The sequence below is a fragment of the Salvia splendens genome, chromosome 16 (genome assembly GCF_004379255.2).
Source record: "Salvia splendens isolate huo1 chromosome 16, SspV2, whole genome shotgun sequence".
In the NCBI taxonomy this organism is placed as follows: Eukaryota; Viridiplantae; Streptophyta; class Magnoliopsida; order Lamiales; family Lamiaceae; genus Salvia; species Salvia splendens.
The window spans coordinates 14,259,923-14,276,139 of NC_056047.1; the positions used below are offsets into that span (position 1 = coordinate 14,259,923).

The following is a 16,217-nucleotide window of genomic DNA, read 5'->3' on the forward strand; positions in this document are numbered from 1 at the left end:
TATAACCGAAACTGGATAATCTATTTTGTATGACTTTATCGGTATTCGCGGAAATCTAACTCTACAAATTGTTCATCTTAAGCATTGGGGCACTGATATGGAGAAGTATATAATATAAATGTATCACAAACTTTATCATAAATATTGAATATTGCTTGATTTACCTATCATTTTTACATTGCTAGATTATGTGATGAATTGATGATCACATAAGATCATACTAGCTTGTCAGTTCCTTGTAGAATAAGCAATTTTACAATCCAATTAGATATGAACAATCTATCTAGAAATGTTATATTGTCACTCTAATGTTACATTTATCTTAGGTAACTAAAGTTATGGATTACACATGTCATGAAAAACTAAAATGAAATCCACATAAATATATGTTCTTTCTTGTTGATCATGGAAATAGGAGGTCTCGACGATTGTTATTTCTCAATTTTATGTTGGTAACATTGAGTTTACGAGACTAATTTTGTGGAGTAATTGCTTTGGTTTATTAAAATATGTGAATTTTTGGCAATCCGTTGCCTTCGTTGAGTAGTTGTTGAGTCCCCTGTAGAAGCTCGAAAATGTTACTACTATTATGCAAATCTGGCTAGCTAAGTTAATTTCTTGTATAAGAATAAAATTTGAATTGTTCCATTAGTGAAAAATATACTACATTAATTCATTAACGCTGTAAACAAATTTAAAATTATAATGAAGATTAGATATTTTAGAGCGTCCACTATAACGTGGACGCGGCTATAGCCGCGAGCGGGGCGATGGCGGGGCGGAAGCGGGGCGGCTTATAGTGGGAAGGGTGTCCGCCGCGGGGGGTGGACGCGGCGGGTGAGGGGAGGGACGGCGGACGCGGAATCGCCGCGTGCGGGGCGAGGACGCGGCTGAGGGTGGAAGAGAGAGAAGGAGTGGGGCTATAGCCGCGGCTGACGCGGCGGTTCGAGAAGGGGGGCGGCGGTGGGAGGGGGCTGTCCGCCCCCTATAGTGGACACCCTTAAGCATAAGAGTCATTTAATTAAAATAGTCATATACGTAATACAGAGTATAGACCAAACTACACAATGCAATATTAATTCAATAGTAGAGTCCATAAATATTAAAGGACTTAAATAAGTTATGCGACTTAACTAAGTTATGCTAAACTTAATAGAATTAGGACCATTAGGAGACCAAGTCTTAACCCTCTAGTAATTTCTAACTTATCATATGACCTCTATAAATATGGGGTGAAGGACAAATGTTTAACGGTTGAATGGTTAATGCTCGAGATTAAAGATGTTGGATTCTAGTCCATCGTCTTTGAAACTGTCTATTAATTTCTCAAAAAAGGTAGCACACGAAAATTATGTGCATTTATGATCGAAAAATCGCTCCCCTCATATTCGCCGGAGACAATTTGTGCTTTTATAAAATTTGATCAATGTCCATTTATTATGCTTGGCGGAATAAGAAAAATACACTTTGGTATAAATTCCACATCCATAATTGGTTAAATTCTTCTTGAGTGCACTCGCATATTTTTTGGAATCTGTCAAATTCTAGTATGTTTTGGTTATTCTTGCCTTTCTCCCAAGTTAGAAGTAGGAGTCACTCTTATCTTATCCATACCATATATATGCTTCGACATTCACTCCATACCTTTTACCCATGACGTTATATAACACATTGTAAACCTCGAACTCTACAAGAATATACTAGACTTTATTCAAATCATATTTTCATACCACATACTTTTATACATTCTAAATAGAGATTTAGAATAAGATTCCCATGAATCATTTGAAATATTATGTCAACTGCAATAATGACAAAAACTTTTCATACATTCTAAATAGAGATTAGACTATGATTTCCAAGAATAATTTGAAATATTATACTAATGCATAATGACATAAAAACTTTTCATCTACATTCTGAATAGAGATTAGAATAGTTTTCCCAGAATAATTTAAAATATTATTCCACTATAACAGAAACTTTTCATTAATTTTCATCATATCTGATATTGCGTCTACAACCTGTAAAATCTAATTTCCAGGTCGCAATCTCATGGCAATTTTGTCAAGTTTTACTTTTAAAGGTTGTTGTAACATCATATGAATTGATTCAAATATGCTGGTAAAGCATTATAGTTGAATTATAATTACTGTTTTTTAATACGATATCGTATTTATACATATTTTTAATCTATATGGATATCGTATTAAATGAAACGCTCTGAAGTTTATATGTATACATATTTTTTTTTCTCATCTTAATAATACCAACCCATGTATTAATATCACAGAGTGAAATAGTAGTGAAAGTCAAACACGAAAAATACATAGTATATGGCTATATGCCAAAGTGCCAGCCAGAAAATGCAAATCACACATGTTTTCCCAAGGCTTCAAATTTTCAGATTTGATGGAATAATTTTAATAAAATTGATAAAAATAAAAAAATATATAAAAAGAAATTAATAAAGACTAATTTAAGTAGAAATTAAAATAACAAGACTATTACTATTAGAAGAGGTAAAAGAGTTTGACCAGTTTATTACTGAATAAATATATATAAATCTGGTTTTATTTACAGATATACCATTATCTCCCGCAGCAAATCTTCATTCTCACATATAATTCCCGGGAAAATCCAACGAATCTCCTCCACAATCATACCAGATCCGCCGCCGCCTGCCTGAATTGGGCGCCGCACCTTCCCGAAACAGCGATCTCGGAGCCTATGGAACCCCCCACCACGAGCACCTTCTCCCCCGACCCGAAAACTCCGTCGCCAAAGCTTCTCGGCTCCTCCTATCGCCGCCCCTCTTCCTCCCGCACAATTTACGGAGATCGCTTCATCCCCAGCCGCTCCTCTTCTAATTTTGCTCTCTTCAATCTCCCCAATTCTAGCTCCAATGCATCTTCCGATGATTCCAATTCGGCCTACACCAACCTCTTGAAGTCAGCCCTTTTCGGGCCCGAATGCGTCAGCGGATTCCAGCCATTGACGCCGGATAAATCTTCCTCCGGCGGGAGATTTAGTGGTCGGAGTAGCGGCAGTGATAGTGTTTTCCAGACTAGTCCTCCGAATTGCAACATTTTCAAGTATAAAACCGAAACGAGGAGGTCTCTGCATTCTCTGTCTCCGTTTGGATTTGATGATCAGCTCCCTGGGGTTCCTCATAGTCCTGTTAAGGCCCCAAGGAAAGTCCCTAGATCTCCTTACAAGGTTGGGGTTGTTTTTGAAGCTCTTTTATTTCTTTATTTTAAAAATTTTCCTCGCTCGATTTAGAAAATTGAATTGTGATTCATCATCTTAGGGTTTGGATTCTGTCGTTTCTAAGTTTTTGGCTTTTATGTGAACTATAATATGCAGTGTGTTTGGTTCTCTGTGTTGAATTGTTGTTTGGTTATTGTCGAGTATATTTCATTCCTCAAAAAATGGTGAATTTGAGCTTGTTTTGTGAGTGTGATCTCTATTTGAACTGCTCTATTGGTGTTTTGCATAGGTTCTGGATGCGCCTGCTTTGCAAGATGATTTCTATCTAAACCTAGTTGATTGGTCTTCGCACAATGTGTTGGCTGTGGGGCTGGGAAACTGTGTTTATCTGTGGCATGCTTCTAGCAGCAAGGTAAAGACTTTGTTCTTTTGTTATAACTGGTGATTATTGCCTTCATGAATGATGAGATTGGTCTCCTTGCATTTTTATACAGGTGGTGAAGCTGTGTGATTTAGGATCTGATGATAGTGTCTGTTCTGTCGGCTGGGCTCAACGCAACACACATCTTGCAGTTGGAACTAGCAACGGGAAAGTCCAAGTATGTTTTGAAATTGAAAGTATTCCTGACATGTCATTTACTAAAAATTTAGATTCACCTTCACTGCCATTTCTCGAAATAGTTTAGAATGTTGTTATCTACATGCAGTTGTATCATATATATGTTGGAGTTCACTTTTGGTGAACCACAACACCTTTACCTTAAGTTCCAAATTTAACTAAACTCTTCATTTGGTTTGGGACTTTGGTGGTGCGTCTAAATTGAATCTTGTTCTTTGCCTCTGTATTTTGAATGTAATTTCTCACGATTCGAGCTGAATTATATGGCTTGCAGTTGTGGGATGCCTCTCGTTGCAAGAGGATAAGAACCATGGAGGGACATCGGTTGCGAGTTGGGGCCCTAGCATGGAGTTCTTCCACATTATCGTCAGGAAGCCGCGACAAAAGTATTCTTCAGCGTGATATACGAGCTCAGGAAGACTATGTTAGCAAGTTAAGCGGACATAAATCAGAGGTATTGGCTCTTCATTAATTTTGCTTCTGGGCCATAGCTCACACTATACCGAGTATTGTCCTACTCTGAATCTTTGGGGGGTTGTATTTTCTCATTCCTTGCAATTGTGGTTTAGGTTTGTGGGTTGAAGTGGTCTTATGACAATCGAGAGTTAGCATCAGGTGGAAATGATAACAGGGTAAGTAAATATATTATTTGATATACCTTCATATTTTTTTGTCTTGTTTTTCTTCTTTTCTCTGTACAATTGTTTATTTTTCAATGACTCAATCATACATTATATGGCCTCGCATTGTAGCTTTTCGTATGGAACCAACATTCAACCCAGCCCGTGCTAAAATACTGTGAACACACTGCTGCTGTAAAAGCAATTGCATGGTCGCCCCATCTTCACGGACTCCTTGCTTCTGGGGGTGGCACTGCTGACCGATGCATTCGTTTCTGGAATACAACTACTAATACGAAGTTAAGTTGCATGGATACTGGAAGTCAGGTAACCTTCTTGTTCGTCTTGTGACAGCTGCAAGTCCATTAAGTTCACATTGATTCACCTGTTTTATGAATTGTGATAGTCATCACGTAAATCCTCTAGCTTGTCATGAAAAGGGTTCTCTCGTCCTAGATAGAAACCACTACGACCTCTTGGATCTTAAAATTTTTCTCTTGACCTTAGTTGACTGAAGAAATGGATGAATCTATTCATTTACTTCGTCTTGTGGTTTAAGAGCTATCTGCTAGATGACGTTTCCGATTGATTCTCTACATTATCTTTTAGTTGTCCATTGTTTATAAGAGTCTAGTAATTAGTTTGTTAGAGATAAGTTTTTCTCTTAGAGCTTGATTTGGTTTAAGAGTCTTGGCTTGTTTATGAGTCTTCTTCAATAGTATTATACCTCGTTAGAAGAGTTGTGTGTCTTGGAAAAATAGTTTGGTTAGAATGGTAGTTCCTAGGGCCTCACAAGAGGATTTATCTTGTGTATTTTACTATCCAGTTATTGTGTCACTCTGTGCATTATCATCCTATTTGTCTTGGAAATATAGTTTGGTTAGGACGGTAGTTCCTAGGGTCCCGTATGAGGATTTATCTTGTGTATTTATTATATAGTTATTGAGTTATTTCTAGTTCTCCTGCGTTGTCTCTCCTTTCTCTTGTGCTTCTGCTCTTTTTCCAGCCAAGCCACATTTACCCTATATCACAATCTGTGTTGGTTTGAATATGGATGCATAGCTCTTTAGGACGATCTAGATGCAATGACTTTACTAGAGCTATTGCTTTGTGTTATCCTACTTTTATGAATAAATTATTTTATGCAATTATCAAGGAGGTTTTGAGCAAACGATAGCTCTTAATTCGTTATTCTTAGAATGACACCCTGACTTGAAATAATACTATGCCAGGTATGCAATCTTGTGTGGTCGAAGAATGTCAATGAACTTGTGAGCACCCATGGCTACTCCCAAAACCAAATAATTGTGTGGAGATATCCTTCAATGTCAAAGGTGAGATAATCAAGTAGTATGAGAAAGAAAACAGTGTTACTGCAACTAAGTTTCCTTCTTCAATTTGTGCAATCACCTAATATATGTGAGTTAACTTTCAATGCAGTTGGCTACTCTAACAGGCCATACCTACAGGGTACTCTACCTTGCTATTTCACCGGATGGGCAGGTATGTCGAGGAATACCACTATTTTTTTTGTTTTTGTTTCAGAGACTATCCATTAACCAACTGAAGATACATCAATTGTCACTACTGATGTTCTTTTCTTATGCTGGATTTTTTTACAGACAATCGTGACAGGAGCTGGAGATGAAACACTTCGGTTCTGGAATGTTTTTCCTTCACCTAAATCTCAGGTGAATTTTCTGATTTCTTCGTCTTAATGTAACTTTCTAGTTTGGCTCTTAGAGCGCCAAACATGAATAACCAAATCGTGGTGAAGCTTGAAGTTGATACTAATCAAACTTTCTTCCACATTTTCTGAGATTTTACTCTATAATTTCAGTTCAACTTATATCATTACTGATAACTATCTGATGGTGTCTAATAATTGCTAATACCTACGGTTTTGTAGAACACTGAAAGTGAAATCGGGGCATCATCACTTGGAAGGACGCAAATTCGCTGATCCTCTGCTATGTATCACTCTGCGCATTATCATCCTATTTATTCCTTGTCGCTATGGTCACAAGAATGTTACGGCTCCTAGCACAGCAACGAGGCACATATAAGTTGGGAGACGACACAAAGCTGCGGAAAATTTTTCAGGAGGTCACAAATATCAGCTGATTGTACTCTCAACAATCAAGCAAAACTGGTAATATTAGATGTTTTTAATACTTTAGAAACATGACCAAAGTGTATAGGAATTGTCTTGCTCGGTAACATTTGGTTGACGTTGAAGAGTAGACAATGTCTAAGCATAAGAAGCTTTCGTTGCCCTATTTTATTTTATTGTAAATAATTATTCTTGGAGTGAGGAGATCGTCTATCGATCTCCAAGATACTTTTCATTAATATATAAGTTTTATAAATTTTTACCAAAATCTATAGATATATAAATAACTGCACTTCAAGCAGGTGACGGTAAACAGAAAGAAATGCAAAGAATGATTGATTCTACTTCATTCTTTTTCCCAACGTAAGCAGTCACAATATAGCCCCGCCCGTGGCTGTATTGCAGGACCTCTCTTCCCCTCATGGCCGCCGGTCTTTATGCGCCATGCCTGACTGGCAATTTATTATTTTATTTCCTTCTCATTTTTCACATCTCATTCTCTTTTCTCACACTTGTAAGTTTTTGTCTATCTTCAAATAATCAAATTTGTTGGAAATGAATCGAAGAAAGATTGGATTATTCTGAGAAAGATTCAACGAAGCCGGTTTCTAAGAACATTTCCCATTCGTTGAAGGTTGAGCACGTCCGCTTGATGACCAAGATGATCATGGAGCTTGAAAAAAAATTGAGATTTAAATTAATGTAGTTTTTATACTATAAATGTAAAAAAAATTATGTAATATATGAAGTAGTTTAAATGATGATTGTAAAATTAAGCTGAGATTGAAAAATGAAGATGAAATTGGATGGGGTTGTATTGAAAAATGGAGTTGGGGCTAGTTTTTTTGGGCCGACTATGAGTACCCCGAGATTCAAGTTACATTCGCCCCATTCCACGCGCCTATCATATTAGCAGAAAAATTGAAATATACTTAACTTTCCTAATTTCATAGCTGTATACAAAATTTATTCATATGTTTGTATTTCTAATTACATGTTAATAAATTACTTTTTCTAGTTAGTAGGAGTAGTATTTAACAAAGATTTTCTTAAGTTACAAATGAGTACACACGTTTGCTTTTAATTATATTAGCAAATATTTAACAAAACAATATGTTAAATTACAAAATAAAGTAGTAGTAATTTATAAATGAAAACAAAAACACCAAATTAATAATGAAAGAAACAAGTTTGATGAAAGGAAAGTGAATAAAAAATTAGAAAATTAAAAGAAACGAAAGGAAAATAAAATAAAATTACATAAAATATAGAAATTAAATAAAAACCATAAATATAAATTTGCACAGGCACGTGCACCACACGCACTCCTGTTGTGCACATTTAGGTGCGCGTCCTTACACAACCAGTGGCGGACGCAGGTGGAGGAGGTGAGGGGCTTAAGCCCCTCCCAAGCCATTTTTTTTATAAATTTCTACTGCAAATTTTTTTAAAAATTTTTGAACCTATAGTCAGCCCGCCAAGTTAATAGCTTTGATGTCTAAATTATTAGAGGTTTAATGGAAAGGAATGGTTGAAAATTAAAATCACAGATAAAAACTTTACATCTATGGAGCTGAGTTGAGAAGAGGAAGAAGACGATGAAGGAGTAATAGCAATTAAACTTAAGTGAATAAAATAATAAAAGTAATAGTCTATACTAGTGCCTATTCCCTATTTAAACGGACTACTGTCTGTTCCCTGTTCCCTATTCACTAACATACAAATAACTTAAATGAATAAAATAATAAAAGTATAAAAAGTCTCCTACTGCCCTATTCCCTAATTTAAAAGGCAGGTGTTTTGGTTTACCAAAAGAGTACCCAAAAGATAATTCCTCCCACGAGAATTCCTCCCACAACCGCTGAACCAAAAAAATCGAAACTCTTCCAACAAATTCCAAAAGAGAATTAATTGTTTTCTTCCCAACTTTAATTGCTAGAGTAAGGTCAGTTTTTCCTTTTCTTTTGTCATAGTTTACACAATCACAATGTGTTAGATACTTTAGATTAATAACTTTTAGTTACATAGTATTTTGTGATTTATTGTGTACATCTTCCACGGCAAGTTAGTAATTTTATTGCTAATATACGGTGTGATCCTCAATTTGTTGCGCTTAGTGATTTGGGAAGTTTTGCTATGAAAATGGTCAAAACTAAGAAGCATTTAGTTTTTCCATTGGTCTATCGGATTATTGAGTTGGCCTTGGTTTCACCTGTTGCTACTGCTTCTGTTGAGAGAGCATTTTCTGCAATGAAGACTATCAAGACTGATTTACGAAATCGAATGGGAGACGAGTGGATGAATGACAGTCTAGTTGTGTACATTGAGAAGGACATTTTTTCAACAATTGATAACGAGCCGATCCTGCAGCGTTTTCAATCGATGAAAACACGTAGAATTCAGTTGCCGCCGCTTTAGCAAACTGTATTATTCTTTTTATCAAACTTGTTTTGGATTAATTTTATGTATTAGATATTTATTTAGTTTTATAATTTTTATTATTGTTTTTTATAATATATATATATATATATATATATAGTGTGTGTCCCTCAGCCAAGATTTTTTAGTGAAGCCCCTGCCAAAATTTATTCCTGCGTCCGCCACTGTACACAACACGTCACTATCTTCCTAAGTCTGGGCCGCCGTGTCGGAAAATAGTCGGGTAGCAATGGCCATCTAAATTGAGCTGCTCTATTTTAACCTTTTGTGGCCTGAACAAGGTTTGGCTGATTCTTTATATAGATATTAAGGTCATCCGCAACGCGTCTCGTTGTCATCTCTATCTCGTCTCGGTGAGACGAGACAGCATCGAGACAGCATTGCAGCCCCGCGTCTCGTCCCAGCGAGACGGTTGGCGCGCCAGCTCGCCACGTGGCGCGCACTGGCGCTAGGCGTGACGCCCACTAGCCGGCCAGCGAGTGGGCGTCGTCACGCTGACGCAATAAATCATTTTTTTAAATTCGGTTTTAATAAATAAAAAATTAAAAAATGGTCATATGATCGTTCAACAGTTATTTTTTTATTTTTTCTTTTTAATTTTATAAATACTCCTCTTTCATCCTCATTATACACACAAATACACATCTATTCTTCTCAAATCATCTCCATTTCCTCTCCAATTTTCATCACAAAATGTCTGGCGAGGGAAACCCTGGCGGCTCCGGCGGCTTTGACATAAACACGTTTGGCGACTGGGGGCATGTACAATGTCTTGGGTGGTTCCGGTTCCAGCTCATCGATGCCTTGCACCCAAGGCTCGTCGACACCGGCGGCGTACCAACAACCCCATTTTGATGTGGATGCATACGCTCGTCCCTCCGCCCCGAGGTATTCGCAGGGATTATCCTAAATTAGGGAGGATTATCCGGATGAACCCAATCCGGAAGGAGGACGAGGCGGTGGAAGCTCCAGGGCTCGCGCATTCGACGCTGTGGAGGAAGAGGATGAGGTGGCCGAGGAGGAGGAGGATGTAGGTCGTCATCCATACAGCCGCAAGGACACGATGGCTCTGTACAACGCCTGGGTCAGCGTCTCGTATGACCCCATCGTCGGGAATCAACAAACCCGGAAGTGTTTTTGGGAAAAGGTCACCGACGCCTACAACGAGATTAAGCCAAAGGGGTCCCGCCGCCACACATTGAAGATGCTTCGCAGTCATTTTGACCGAGTTGACAGAGAAGTCAAAAATTTTTGTGGGATCTACAAGAATGAAGCGGCGAATTACCAAAGCGGAGCTAGTGGAGCCGACATTCTGAGAGCAGCTTTGCGAGTCTTTTTTTACGACAACGGCAAAGAATTCAAACATGTCGATGTTTGGGAGGTGGTCAGAGACGAGGAAAGGTGGGCTGGCGGTGTCCAGTCCAGCACAGGCTCGACCTCAAAACGCACGAAGCACACGGCGAGTGGCCAATACTCGTCTAGTGAGGACGGTTCAGGCAGCGCCACACAAGAGTTTGCCTCACGAGAGGTTGAGGGCACGCCCACCGATGCAGGGGCGTCCTCCCGTGGGCGCCGTCGGCCGCAAGGGACCAAGGCGGCGAAGGCGGTTAGATGGAGGAGGGGCCGAGGCGAATCAAGCCAGGCAAGCTCGGTCTCGAGCTCGAACACCCTATTGTCCATGTACTTGACCGTCACGATGGCTAACACTTCCCGCATGACGCATCTCCAATATCAAGCCCATCTTGCCGGAATTGAGTATATGGCAAGACAAATTGGTATTTCGCCTCCAGGTAGCTTGAGTGCACCGCCACCGCCTTCGGGGGATGATTCGCCGACGGAGTAGTTCTATTCAATTTATATAAAATTGTATTTTAAATTATGTATTTTTTTTAGGATTTTAATTATGTGTTTTTTTTTTTTTTTGAATTTTAAGTTTAATTTTATTTTATTTAATGAAGTGTGTGTTTATTAATTGAATTTGTTGGAAATAAAAATAAAAAATGAAAAGTTAAGGGATGAGATGGTTAAGAGATGTGGGGTTGTAGGTGTTTTCTCTTAGTTAAGAGATGTGTGAAAAGTACAGTGGGGCCCAAGAATAGTGAAGAGATGAGACGGTTAAAAGACAACGTTGTGGATGACCTAACTTACAAACCATAGGGCCCTATTTTAGAAAAATATCTATATTGATTATTAATTTTTTATTTTACCCTTATCCCAATAATTTTATTTCAATCCATTAACACCACAAATGACAAAATTCTGACATGATATTGATATAATTCGTAAATATTAATACTATCATTAATCATTATTTGAAAATTGAAATAATGGTGCTGTAACGAAAAAACGACAGAAAATTGTCCCCGGATTTATTCCTTATGCCACATTGAGATCAGACTGGGCCCGGCCGGGTTGAGCCTGGCAGAATGGGCCAACTTGCTATTTTGCCAATTCTGCTCACAACTAAATATATTAATGCGATTTAAATTCTTTCTTATTTGGAAAAGAGAAACTTACTCGTAAATAAACTCGATGTAATTACAAGCTTAAGTAGTACTACGAAAAATCAACTCAAGTAAAGATTGCAAAATTATGTAGCGTTACATTTTTTATAAGAGGGATAAAAAATATTCTCTGTCTTCATTATTATTCTAATCTCGGCCTAATGATTGGAGGGAAAACATTTTTTCCTAAGCTTTTCACCATATAAATAAACTAGTATTTATCCCCCCGGCCCTTGATTTTCAAAGGGTATAAAAATATTGGTGACTTTGTCTGACCTCATAAATGTAACTAATACTACTACATTGCAGTTAGATTCATTATAAAAAGTATTGAATTATACATAAATAAGTTTCAGCCGACCAAAAACAAATAATTGACCAATTGATGTAGGTTTTAATTTTCTCACGTTTCTACCGTGCTATATATTTATTGTGGTCTACAGTTTTTTACATTTTCTTTAATAGAAAAAGGTTTCGAAAAAATGAAAGGTCAAAGAAGCATTTCTTGTTTGTTTGCCGCGTGTTTTGTTTTTCTATATGGAGCGTGTTTTACTTTTAGCAAATAAAATCAATATATAAATTAATTATTTGAAATCTTAAGATCGTAAAATATGCTCAAAAATAATTAATTCACATATATATAAATAGTGAATTCGTTCAGACTATTTTTATCAATTTATTTTATCACAAGTAAACACTCCCATGGTGTTATACGATTGAACTGTAGCTTGTAGGGCAAAAATCGTTTTAGACCGGTCACAATTCTGCACATGTAAATTAATTTTATAAATACACATATTCATGTTTGTCGAGGCAAAAAATTGAGTTCAACAAAGATGAGTTTGATAGAAATTTTTATTTTCAAAGTGAGACTCCAACCAGCCTCTACTAATTAGTTTTAGATAGAAGATTGAAGTCATCCAGAGACTTAATCTGTACAAGTCTTTAATTAATACGATTAAAGAACATTAACTACTGAGAAATTATTGCACATTAAGGAGAAATTTGACAACACTCCAACACTAAAACTAGTGCAGTCAAATGAGATAATTAAATTAACTAACCAATAAGGCCACACACCTAAATACCTAAAATCCAGCTGCAAAGCAAAGCATCACCACAAATAATAAAGTTGATTAAACCAAACACATTACAACCAATTTATATTTCCTTCATTCCAAACGGCCTTAAACCTAAAATTACAAATTTTTTTCACACCCAACAATTTGCGCAATCAATACGCCAATTCAGTTTTGATACCACATTATGTAGTACTAATAGTTTAAACCCTAAAACATCATTGAGGCCTCTACACAAATATTAATATACATAGAGCCACTAGTCTAGAGATGCAATTTGCATATGTATAATTCACACAACAGTAGTTTTAATTTAAACAAGCATAGTCAAGAAGAACCACCGGATGGATAAGTTTGCGAGGCATCGAGAGATTCACAAGGGGCAGCAAGATCGTCGATGGCTTGGGCATGCTGGGGCCACGGAATCAAGCTCATTGGTGGAAAACAACAAGAGCAGTCCTCTTGGCAAGGCTGTAGATTATCGAAACCCGACCCATAATCATTGCCCTGAAATAGAGCATCCCCGCCGTGGGAGGGGGCGGATGCATCCCTGAGTGGGCCCCAGCACTCGACCTTGTTGAATTCCGGAATGTTGGAGTGGAAATACACCCAAACCAAAGACTCTTGTAGCTTCGGGTAGTTTTTGAACAAGTCCTCATCTCCATGCACAAAAGCCTTCAACACCTAATTATTCATGATATATTTATACTTGGTTAAATGAGATCTATCAACATGTATGAATTAGTTATATTGTTGTTATTAATTAATTACCACAGGAAGTTCTTTGGCAAAAATGTAGTATCTGAGCCTGGAGAAAAGGTCTAAGAGGAAGTGACCACCACTAATGTGACAATGGACGTGGAGAGACATCTTCCCTTTGATTTTCTTCCACTCTGCCACCACTTCATCTCTTTGTAACTTGTTGTACCATCCTTGCAACTGCATCCACAATCAACAAATTCATTACACCAATCTTGTTATTTTTATACATATATACAAATTAATAATTACACATTAATATTTAATTATTATAGGTCTGTCCAAATTTGATTGAATTCACATATTCAATTTGAGTTAGATCATCATTTTTCGTTGCGTCTTGTATTAGTATTTATAAGATGTCACGCTCATAAATTTTAATGAAAATGGGCAACTAATTATGATAATCATCATAAGCAAGTAAGTCAAAAATAGACGCGACATATTATTAAAAAAGAAAAATCTAGAAGATCCCAGTCATCATTGATCTTCAAAGATGGAACCGACCGCTCAAAAATAGTTTTTCCAAAAAAGATCGATAAAAAGGAAAATGAATATAGTAATTACCTGGGAATTGTTAATGGTTTGAGAGATGGCAAGAGTGAGCTTGGAAGTGATGTCACTGTGTGTAAGTGTGTAAGTTCTTGGATGCTTTCCTGGATGCTTTTTCTCTACCCCTAAAAACAGGACTTTGAGCTTTGATGCCTCAAATATTGCCGGCCCAAATAATCTTGCAACCTAACCGATGATCACACAAACTATATAATTCAGTTTATAATTAACTAAAGCCACCATTCAAATAAAATAAAATAACTTACAGGGATGATGGATTTATTCTTTCTGTCTCTCCTTCTTGCTCTGTGCAGAAACAGAGCGTTTCTTTCATCTGTTAATGGCGTTTTCGATGGGAGGAGCAAAGCAGCTGCCATAGTTCCCATCTAATTGAAAAAAAAATCAGAAAAGGGGTGTTTCAAATATTCAATTTTGATAGTTTAATTAATGGAGACTTGTGTTTTGAGTCAGAGAAGAAGAGTGGGGAATAAATGAAGGGGGTTGCTTTTTGGGGAATGTTTCCACTTTTTTCTTCTTTTTCTTGGTTTGTGATTCGGTGGTTTTAGTTTTGTTTGGATGCCAAACTGTTTGGAAAACTTGGAAGTTTGGCATTCATAATGTGTGTGTGGAAGTTTTGAGCGAAAGGGGATCGTGGCAAGAGCGGTTGGGGGTTGCTTCTACTCTTAAACCTCTTGCTCAATCAGCGCCTAAATTCTTGGATGGATATTACTAAACCACGTAAATATTCATGCCTATTTTGGCATTATTTCAATTTTCTACTCCGTCTAAATAAATGGCTCAGGACTGTGGAGATCGGCTAGACCAGCATCGGCAATGGCGCCCATCCCGGCGGACGTCCGCTGCAGACACCGGAGTTCCGCGGCATTCCGCGGACGTCCGTCATTGCGGAGTCACGACGGACGTCCCGATTTTTTAATTTTTTCATTTTTTTGTTGTTTAAAAGTCTATATATACGGCTCGTTGAACTTCATTTCATTCGCACCACTTGTTTTAACAAGTTTCTCTATCTCTAAATTTCTTTTATATATCCGTAATGGCTGGTAGTGGTAGTGGTAGTTGTAGTGGTGGGCATTATGAACACGTGATGCGGCTGATTCATGCACGTGTGCGGGAGGCAGCGGACAGGGAGGAACAAGCTGCCTTGGAGCCGGCGGTACCTCGACCCATCCATCGTCGATCTATAGTACCCCAGGACCACCTCGCTGCACACCGTCGGTTGTACGAGGATTACTTCGCTCCAGAGCCACGATATGGGGAGAACATGTTCCGGCGACGTTTTAGGATGCATCGTCCGCTCTTTCTGCGTATCGTGGGCGCTTTAGAGCGTCGATACGAGTATTTCAGGGTGCGGGAGGATGCGGCTGGTAAACCCGGCCACACGCCGATTCAGAAGTGCATTGCCGCAATCAGGCAGTTGGCATACGGAGGCGTTAGGGAGATATTCAGGGATAGGTATCTTCGGAAGCCAGTCGACATGTTCGACGAGTACCTCCACATCGGCGAGACGACTGCCCGCGAGTGCCTGAAGTATTTTTGTCAGGGCGTTAGGGAGATATTCAGGGATAGGTATCTTCGGAAGCCTACCCCCGAAGATTGTCAGGCTCTACTGGATATGCACGGAAATCAGCACGGGTTTTCGGGAATGTTAGGCAGCATAGATTGTATGCACTGGGAATAGAAGAACTGCCCCGCTGCCTGGAAAAGGATGTACACTACTGGTTTTAAGGCCAAGAATCCCACGATGATCCTTGAAGCGGTAGCTGACTACCGGCTATGGATTTGACATGCCTATTTTAGAGTATCTGGGTCTAACAACGACATCAACGTCCTCCAGTCGTCGCCCCTTTTCAACGAAAAGTGCATGGGCGTCGGTCCGGCCGTCAATTTCGTCGCCAACGGCAACCAGTACGATATGGGCTATTATTTGGCAGATGGGATATACCCGATGTGGCCCGTCTCTGTGAAGACAATCAGATGCCCAACGGATGAAAAGAAGATATACTTTGAGCAACGTAATGAGGCAGCGCGCAAGGATTTGGAACATGCATTTGGTGTGCTCCAATCTCGATGGGCGACAGTGAAGGGTCCATCACTGCTGTGGTATGTTGACAGCATCGCCGACATCATGTACGCATGTATTATCATGCACAACATGATTGTCGAAGATGAAGGTCCAGCGCTGACTGATTTGGCCAATGATGATGTTGATGCTGCTGGTCCAAGCCACGACGTGGCCATTGACAATGTACGCATAGGGATACTCCATGACGATGTCGATCGAGTCCATGCATTCGCCGACAT

The 16,217-nt window shown here is 38.5% G+C and overlaps 2 protein-coding genes across 2 annotated transcripts; one reads left to right on the forward strand and one right to left on the reverse strand.

The window, feature by feature from the left end:
- Positions 1-2,604: 2,604 nt before the first annotated feature.
- LOC121772035 (protein FIZZY-RELATED 2-like) lies at positions 2,605-6,830 on the forward strand. Its single transcript, XM_042168962.1, has 10 exons — positions 2,605-3,219; positions 3,500-3,622; positions 3,705-3,809; positions 4,104-4,283; positions 4,399-4,461; positions 4,582-4,776; positions 5,682-5,783; positions 5,890-5,952; positions 6,072-6,140; positions 6,359-6,830. Exons 1-10 carry the CDS (start codon positions 2,731-2,733, stop codon positions 6,410-6,412), a joined length of 1,443 nt encoding a protein of 480 aa, XP_042024896.1. The 5' UTR covers positions 2,605-2,730; the 3' UTR covers positions 6,413-6,830.
- A 5,825-nt stretch (positions 6,831-12,655) lies between these two features.
- Positions 12,656-14,561, reverse strand: LOC121772425 (protein STAY-GREEN homolog, chloroplastic-like). Its single transcript, XM_042169533.1, has 4 exons — positions 14,162-14,561; positions 13,911-14,081; positions 13,356-13,523; positions 12,656-13,268 (listed from the first exon to the last, which is right to left on the reverse strand). The coding sequence occupies exons 1-4, from the start codon at positions 14,279-14,281 to the stop codon at positions 12,912-12,914; spliced, it is 816 nt and encodes a 271-aa protein (XP_042025467.1). The 5' UTR covers positions 14,282-14,561; the 3' UTR covers positions 12,656-12,911.
- Positions 14,562-16,217: the final 1,656 nt, after the last annotated feature.

Bases quoted from the DNA above. Each gene is read 5' to 3' on its own strand.
- LOC121772035 (XM_042168962.1), top strand. From the start codon at position 2,731: ATGGAACCCCCCACCACGAGCACCTTCTCCCCCGACCCGAAAACTCCG. The intron at 4,777-5,681 runs GTAACCTTCTTG...ATACTATGCCAG, and splicing joins GCATGGATACTGGAAGTCAG to GTATGCAATCTTGTGTGGTC. The intron at 5,784-5,889 runs GTGAGATAATCA...CTTTCAATGCAG, and splicing joins GATATCCTTCAATGTCAAAG to TTGGCTACTCTAACAGGCCA.
- LOC121772425 (XM_042169533.1), bottom strand. From the start codon at position 14,281: ATGGGAACTATGGCAGCTGCTTTGCTCCTCCCATCGAAAACGCCATTA. The intron at 14,082-14,161 runs GTAAGTTATTTT...ATCATCGGTTAG, and splicing joins AGAATAAATCCATCATCCCT to GTTGCAAGATTATTTGGGCC. The intron at 13,524-13,910 runs GTAATTACTATA...TTGTGGATGCAG, and splicing joins AAACCATTAACAATTCCCAG to TTGCAAGGATGGTACAACAA.